General features: G+C 36.4%; 1 protein-coding gene across 1 annotated transcript; it reads right to left on the bottom strand.

Moving 5' to 3' along the window:
• Positions 1–369: 369 nt before the first annotated feature.
• On the bottom strand, positions 370–5,221 carry LOC126708981 (protein ALTERED PHOSPHATE STARVATION RESPONSE 1). The gene is made up of 4 exons (XM_050409042.1): positions 4,056–5,221; positions 2,944–3,119; positions 2,488–2,711; positions 370–1,388 (listed from the first exon to the last, which is right to left on the bottom strand). Exons 1-4 carry the CDS (start codon positions 5,053–5,055, stop codon positions 587–589), a joined length of 2,202 nt encoding a protein of 733 aa, XP_050264999.1. The 5' UTR covers positions 5,056–5,221; the 3' UTR covers positions 370–586.
• Between the last annotated feature and the right edge of the window lie 3,656 nt (positions 5,222–8,877).

Here is an 8,877-nt window from a genome sequence, read left to right as displayed (position 1 = left end):
ATTTAACATGAACAAAAAATATAGGACATTTTGTTAGTACTTTTTTATATATAAGCCAAATGTCAGGAAATGCTTTCTAGAGACTTTGAACACAGCCATCCACCAAAAAATAGGTTGTTTTCTCTAAAAATGTTCTCAACTGAAAATATTCTACTATAAAAAAACATTTATCGAATATGTAAGAGCCTGAGAATATATTGGCAATCAGAGACAGTTGTCCACCCAAGCTTGTTTTTTCAATACACCAGTTCATACCAAGTCATAAGCAATGATGTCACAAAAACCACTGAAAAATCACAGAAGAAAAAGCGCTCAAGAGGATTTCTATAACATGCAAACCAATTCAGCAATCATGAACAAGTAATGAAGTAAACCACAAAAATAGATGTAACTTCCATCAGAATAAAAAATGCTTACCTGTGCAAATGCTTGCGTGAATGGCTTCCATTAGATATAACAGTAAGATTTTCCACACAAGAACAAAAGGCATAGCATCACATCACAAAATAAAACAAGTGTGTCTGGAAGACTACAGCTGAGAAAGATATACTAGATAAACTTCACTACAAAAACAGCTTAGACAATCTCATGAAGCACCACCATTAATTTTCTCTGGCTGTGTGACCGCCCATAATTTCTCATAAGCGTCAGAACAGGCATGAGCATAATCTGTCATGGCACGGAAGAGCTCAGGTAAACGAGTTTTGAGACTGACCAGTGACTTCTCTCTCACCTGAAGACAATGTTTTTGGTGAGATTCAACTTCCTCTTCCAATCTCTTCCTCAAGCTCTCAACCACAAATTCCTTCTCTGAGAGGGGATCCTTGTGATTTGGATCTTCACCTCTTTCAGTATCCATATCCTCAGGGCCCCTTCGCTGCAAATACTTCTCACGCCATTCTACAAATGCCTGGTTTTTGCGTAAGAACTCCTTCCTAGTCTCCTCACACTTGTCTTTTAGCTTCATCTCTTCCTCCTGATGAAGCATTATGCTTTTTATCACAGCAGCAAAGGAGGAAATTCCGGATTTAACAAGCTCATCTGGAAGCTTTTCAAGATAGTTGTGCCACGAATGGAGGAGGGCTTGGATTGGAGGATGCTGGACTCCCGGTTGGATTGATACTTTCTCCTTTAAGCTGCTTTCAATGGGGATCAGATTTAATTTTAACCAATTGTTAAGAAATTGGATGTATTGTTTTTGATGAGTTATGAGCTTCTCAAATTGAGAGTGCCATTGTTGGACAACATTCCAAAGTTGGACGGTGTGGTCATAGTGTTGTTTGGATGTTTCCCTGGGTTCATGTGCAATGTCAAGGGATTTGAGTTTTGAAACAGATTTCAGCTGGTTCTCATGATGTATGGACATATTTTTCCACATTTTGGCCATCCTGTGGAGCAGATATCATATTAATGATCATGATCAAGTTGCTTTCCATTATCAAAAAAAGATTTGATCAAGTTGCTTTCAAAGGAACAAATAATTTCTTATACGATAAATATAAGACAATAGTTTGTGACTGCAGAATGGAAATTCTAGTAATCTGACCCTTTGGAATACATTTTTTGATGGATTAAAAACCAAATTCTATGAGATATGCACAAGTTTTCTACATAGCATATTGAGTGTGATTGAAGAGGATGGCAAGATATGGCACTGCATCATACATGAACAAAATAACCTTTTCTGGTTGAGCAATATCAGAATCAACTAGAAGATGGAACATACTAAAACAGCCCAGAACAATTTTCACGATATCTTAAATGTCAAAGATCATGGGTTTCTCACCACAGCATTGCCAAGGAAAATTAGCATTAATCATCATTAAGTTCCGACAGGCTCAAATGGACATAAAACAATAATATATCCAAGAAAATGGCTGCAGTAGGAAGACACTTTAGGCAATGTGAGTTGAAAACAGTCCATCCTTAATAATTAATTTCCTGCTGTTTAAATATAACAAAGTGGGAAGGGCCTTAAAACATTAATAACTGCAGCACAAGAGCAAGCTTTTTTTTCTCATGCGACTTCCAAGCATTAAATAAATAAATAAATAAAAAAGCCAGAAAAGATGTTTGTAGAACAAAGCATCAAGATACTGATATAAGATTGAAAAGCAGTGCCAGTGAAGCATATAATATAGTTACTACCTAGAGTAGAAACAGAGCATATTGGCAAGTGGTCTCTACACTGAAAACAAAGGGAAGCTACCAGCCAGGAGTTTGGTACACTTCACAAAAATCTAATGTAAATCAGAGTCAAAGAACTAAACTGTAATTTAAAAGTGCAAAAGCAACCACACTAAGAGATATGGAGTAATCTTTTGGCATTCATAAACCTTAATTCGCTGTACAAAAGCTCGAGTCAGGCCCCTGCTCCATAACCAAAAAGATCATAAAGATAAAAGAGTGCAGCTCAGCAGGGGAAAATTGATTGGAAGAAAGCAATATTAAGATTTCTCAGTAACTTTTTTGGAAATAAAAGCTTACCCATCAACAAGAGCAACAAGTTTTGGGTACAACTGCTCATCACGTAAACGATTTACTTCCAAAACTGTTGAATCCATTGACTGCATGTCAACTATGTATCTTGTATGCAAATGACTTACAGCTGCTTTTGTTTTTTCCAAGGATTCAGCACTCACACTACGTTTCTTCTGCTTGTTCAGCAGATTGACCTTCCTCTGATACTCTAGCTTCATCAGCTCACCTTGCTGTCAACACAATGCAAACTTCAATAAGATTCAGTACAGGTAATAACTTTACAACATAAATTAACCCATAAAATCAAAATTACCAGCGCTGCACAAAAATGTTTCAGAAAAATACAAATTAACCATTTTACATTAATCATACAAGGAGCTAAAAAGCTTCATGTGCACAAGTCTTACAAAAAGAGATGAAAAAAAAAACAAAGATGAAACCAAAGAAAACAAGGCAGTGTACCTTGACTTCTTCATAAAGTTTCTTTTCCCATGCTAACAACTTATCCAAAACAGTGGCATGAGTTTCGTATTCTTCTGAATCAAAATCATCCTTCCCAGCCTCACCATTGGATATACCTCTGAAAGATTTATTCCATGTAATGACACGCATGACCCTTTCAGAATGATTTATGTGTCCTGCAATTTTCAAAGAATGTTATGTTGGTAATCCGTTCATCAGCTTTGTTTTTTTTGGGGGGGGGGGGGGGGGGGGGGGGTGGGGGTGGGGGTGTGGGGAGGGGTGTTGGATTCATCACTACAAATACCAGTGCAAATTAAAAATAAAAAAAAGTAAAGCAGATCAACCATTTTCCCAATAGCCTGGCCCGGCAATTTTGCAATTATCACACAGTAGCCAAAAAAGTACAGCAAGATATTTGAAAATTGTAACTCAAGATTGCTAAAACTTCAGATTTACTAGGGCACCATGGGAAACATTTTGGACTTCTCTCCAAAAAAAATTACTTGATTGGTAAGTTACACATGCACTTGGCAGGTAGGTCTTGAAGTGCCACGACCTTACCCTCCATCCCGTTACTATGGGAGGTGGAAGTGCCGCTTTGGACTTTTATCACTTTTGAAAAGAAAAAAGCAATAAATGATTTGAGGTTGATGTGGATCCTCTAAAGAGTGTAAAGCCCAAGTGATCCAAACATGGGTGAGATCTTATACAATTATAAAATTGGGCAGATCTATGCTTTACTTTGAGCTTCGAAATTTTTCATACATTACACATTCACACGCTTTGGAAGCATTAAGCTAAAGGGTGTCTATGCAACTTCACCAACTAATTAATACTAACATGACAGAACCTCAAGTATGACACATAAGAGTTTGGAGAATGTCACATCATGAATGCACATTGAATTTCAAATCACTACCTTAGCTAAACAAACTTGAACAAACATAACAACATAATCAAGATATAACCATCCAATGACAAATATAGCACATTGAAATTTCAAATCATTCCCTTTGCTAAACAAACTTAACCAAACACAAACACACATTCAAGATGTAACCATCCAACGACAAATGTAGCATAGAGAAACAGAAGAAGAAAGAAGGGATTACCGCGATTATCAGCAAAATTGGAGTGGTAATGCAAGCGAGTGGCCTCAAGCATTTTGGAAACCTCTTGTCCACTCTGGGAGGCTAGCAAGAAATAATCATCAAGTTCCTTCAATATAGTCTTCAACCGAACACTTGATCCCTGTGCTGCCACTCTCCTAAACTCAGGAGGGGCAGTCTTCGCGTGCTCGATTTGCTTCTCCTCTTTATTCTCCTCTTCCTCCTCATACACCTTCTCCTCCTCCACTTTCTCCGGTGTCTTAGGCTCAATCTCCACACCCATATCAGGCCCCACATTCACATTCTCACCAAATTGGGCCACACCCACATCCACATTTTCAATATTACCTACATCCTCCTCGGTTAAAGTCGAACCCGGCATATTATCAATCCTGAAGAAATAGTCCCAAGCCTCTTTCGATTCCGACATCGGTGGCGTCCCTGGCACCACTTCTTTCTGAGCAAAGCCATTACCATTTCTCTTAACATCCCTGTTGTTAACATTGCCCCCATCACGATCATCACCATGATGATGATCATGATTTTCTTCTTCTTCTTCTTCTTCTTCCTCTTCTTCAGCTATAGAAATGGTATCTCTTCCTCCCCAAAGCCTTCTCGAACCCTTAACATTAACATTAGCCGGCAAACTGGTAGTCCTTTTGATGGGAGGGCTAGGAGAGAAGCTAGGCAGCGGAGGAGGCGGCGGAGGAAGGCTGTCCTCAGGCTCAATGGGTGGTGGAGGCGGCGGAGGCGGCTTCGAAGCTGACTCTAATGGCTGGTCGTGAAGCTCGTTGTCGTTCTCATTTTGGTGAAGTGGGTCTTCAGCCTCGCCGTGGCCGAAGTCACTGAGGGCGGCGCCGGTGTTCTTCAACGCCATGGCGTAGCCAGAATGGCCAGCAGCAAAAGCATTGCGAGCCACCACCGCTTCCTTCATGAAATTCTTCCTGTCCTTGCATCGTGCCACTGACTCCTCGTTGTCTATTCTTGACTGTGCACAACCCATTTTTTCAGAGAGAGAGAGAAAGAGACCCAGATGTGTGAGTGAGGAGACTTTGTGAGAGAAAGAAAGAGAGCATGAAAAGCGAGAGAGAGAGGAGAATAGAGCCAAAGCTTGTACAAAGAAGGTGGCAGAGAGAGCAGAGGAGTGAAGTGTATGAGAGTGAGTGAGAGAGAGAGAGAGAGAGAGAGGAAAAACAAAAACACTGTTTTTTTTGTTTTTAACTCGCTGGGAGTGTGTGTTTTTACTCTACTCGCTGCTATTGATTAAGAGGTGTCTTAATCAGCATTTTTAAAATAACGGTCACATTTTTTGAGGACAAACGACGTCGTCTTTCTTCTCGACTGGATGTCACTACTATTATAGGGAGTAGTATACTATTTTAAAATTTTATCACAATATGGAAATTTCTGTATATTATGGGTTTTTACTTTTTTACTTTTTTTTTTTGGCCACAGATTGTGGGTATGTTGGAATGTAAAATTATTATCTTATTTTTATTGTTTATTTTGTTTTTAAAATATCATGTTTTCATTTTAATATTTTAAAAGTTTTATTTTGATTCTTTGTGTTCTTTAGTGTATTATTTCTATTTGACTCTTTACTTTGTAAAACCTTCATTTTGACCGTTCATTTTAATCTTTTATGAAAATGAAAATCTTGAAACATAAAAAGAATTTAATTAAAAAAAAATTAAGCAAACTTGAAAGAATCAAAATGAAAATTTTGAAATGTAAAAAATAAATGCAAAGACAAATCAAATATAAAGGATAACAATGAAAAAAAAAATCACAAATTTTTAGGGTCAAAATGTATTTTAATCAAATTATAATTATACTTAGTAAAAATAAAAATTTTAAAAATTAGTATATATCTAATCAAATAATTAAATAAACTAAACAAACCGACCCTAAAAGTAATTTGCTAGTTTTAGTTACTGTTTCCCAGTTGAATTACGGGGTAGTGGTATGCAGTCACGAGCCCACTAGGGGGAGGCTACGGCCTACGCACATGACATGGAGGATATCAAATCATTTAATTCTTGCTTTTTATGAGAATAATTAGCGAGTAATGACAATTAAAAATTTGTTTTAAGGAGAATTAAAAGTTAAAACATAATTATTTTACAATCATTTCTCGTTCCAGCAAAAAGTTGGATGAGTAAGGGCAAGCAAAGCAGTGAAGGGACATTTTTGCCACTATTGGAATTGGATGGATGTGAAGCATTCAAATCTAAAATGCATGAGTTTGAAAATTGAACGTTATTTGCGCTCATCGGTGAGTAATGAGTATGGCATGTCTGCTTGATTTATGGTGAAAACTCTTATTATTAGAATTAAAGAAAATTAAAAAAATATTATATTCACAATATTTTTACTATAATTTTATAATAAATCTTAGGTGATAAATTATTACCTATAAACAAAACAGTAATTTTAGTGATAAACCTAAATTAAAACTAGTATTACTTAAAATTTATTGTGAAAATATTATAGACATAGCCTTCTTTAGACATGAGTTCGAACATGTGGGATCATGCAATTTTTGGTCATTTAGGAAGAAAAGATATTTGGGGCCAACTATTGTAAGAAAAGGACTGGGCGTGGGATGTGGACCATAGAGTGCTATAAAATATTTGCAAACTAATATATTTGATTGAATCGTTTAATCACGTAGAACATGATACTCCCTTTCATGAATTTTGTCTGTGGATCACATAAGGAACGAGTATTACACATCTAGTACTAATGTAAGAACAACAGTTTGTAACAGTATAGTGGTAATTTTATATTGAACGTGATTGTAAATTATTGTAAATGTTATTAGTCACTTGAAAGCTTGGAAGAGTAGAGAGTTTTTTTTTTTTTTTTTTTTTTTTTTTTGCAATATAAAGTTAACATCTTATTAATCTTTATTTTATATTTACTTCCTTTTTTTTGCTGAATTTTATTTTACATTTACTTGCTATTACTAATGTTTTTCTCAAATGCCCTACTCAGGTAAGCTGATAGGTAATACTATCACATATAACAACATTAGTGTATAACAGTATAGTGGTAATTTTATAATGTGAGTGGTTGTAAATTATTTAAACTAGTCTCATATCCGCGCGATAAACAGGAAAATTTGATATGATTATTTTTCATTGGATAATTATTAAATTAATATATTAGATTGTATATTTCATTGTGTTATTTGAAATTATGTTTTAAATTAGAATTTTTTTTAGTGTAACAAAATATATTTTGTAGTCAGGTATTATATATAGTGAGATATGTATGAAAATACAATGCAATAATTTTTTATTTTTTTTAAATTGATAATGTGACAATTATTAGACCAAGTTGTAATTATGTATACTTTGTTTATCACTATACAGATGTATGTGATTCAACTCTTATAGATATACTTTTTTCCAAAACATGAATCCACATCTCTTTCTTCCTTACAATTGAAACTAGGTGAAAAAGTAAATAAAGATAACTGTAGGGACACGATTTTTAACGACCCAATAATGATATTGAGTTCGTGTGTAATAGGCCCAAACAATATAATTTGTAGAGAGTGGGCTTGAAAGGCTTGTCCTTAGTCACCGAGCAGCGGTCTGGTCCTGATTTTATGGGAGCTCATACAAAGGTAGGTTTGGCCTGAATAGCTAAGCCATACATCGATGTAGCCTGAAGGGTTTGACTCCTTTTTTGTAGTTTCTTTCTCCCCCCCCCCCTCTCTCTCTCTCCTGGCTCTCTTCCCCTTTTATACCAGTGTTTACTTCCCGTCTCTTGTCTACGTGTCAGTTTTTCCTTTTTGGGGGTAATGACTCGTCTTATCAATCCATACATCAGAGTGGTTGGGGGGTGGTTGGGAAAAGTTAAATAGCAAGGTCTGCAGTATAGGCCTGTCAGACGCAGGGCTCCACATTACGGTGTTGGCAGCTTTCTCCCTTGTACTGCTCTTGTACTGAGTTTGTCCTTTTCTTCAGGCGTTTTGTGAGGTGTTGAGCGTGGGATCGTCCCCGGCCTCATCCTTGGGCCTTCAAGGAGCTTTCATTGCACGTCCTCGGCAGTAGGGCTCCTCGGCCTGGGCTTTAGGCCCTTAGCATAAAGTGGGCTGGGACCTCAGATTTCGGGCCCCACAATAACTATGCAATAGATCATTATCAATAAATCATATATCATAAAGTGGAAATATAAAATAAAATGCAAAAAGAAAGAATTCTTTAAAACATTAATGGCATAATAATGCTCTAGAGTAAATTATACTTTATCTTATTTTCTTTTTGGCATTTACAGTAAAGATGATTAACTAAGTAAAGTAAAAGCTTACCAAGAAAGTTCATATTAACTAAAAATTTGATGGTGGAGATGCTAATTATTTGTAATAAAATGACCAAAATAAAAATGACAAATAGATTTGAGAAAAACACATAAGATTTCTAAAAGAAATTTTACCAAACACATGGTGTAGGGATAAGGGGCCCAAGAATATATGTTGGGTCTTGGGTCTTGGGTCTTGTCTGAGGACACTTAGTGGTCCGAGGACAGATAAACAGTAATGAAGATGTAAGACTCAAAACTCCACGAGCAAGCTATGAATGAGAAGGCTGGGGAAGGTAGGCCAAGAAGGAGTATCTCCTCGGCTAAACAAAGCAGAAATCAGAAAGTGTGTTCTGTCATCCAGAGTAACATTCCAAAAAATTCTATTGATAAATATATGCATTATGAACGTATGGAACAAATGGGAGCTGTGAAATATCTAAGAGAAAGCTGTTATCACCGCATTAAATGCTCTGTAGCTAACTCTCTGGCCGCATTAATGAGGAAGTGATAT

The sequence above is a fragment of the Quercus robur genome, chromosome 12 (assembly GCF_932294415.1).
Source record: "Quercus robur chromosome 12, dhQueRobu3.1, whole genome shotgun sequence".
Classification (NCBI taxonomy): domain Eukaryota; kingdom Viridiplantae; phylum Streptophyta; class Magnoliopsida; order Fagales; family Fagaceae; genus Quercus; species Quercus robur.
Note: the sequence above shows the minus strand (reverse complement) of the source record. Positions and strands in the feature narration are given on the sequence as shown.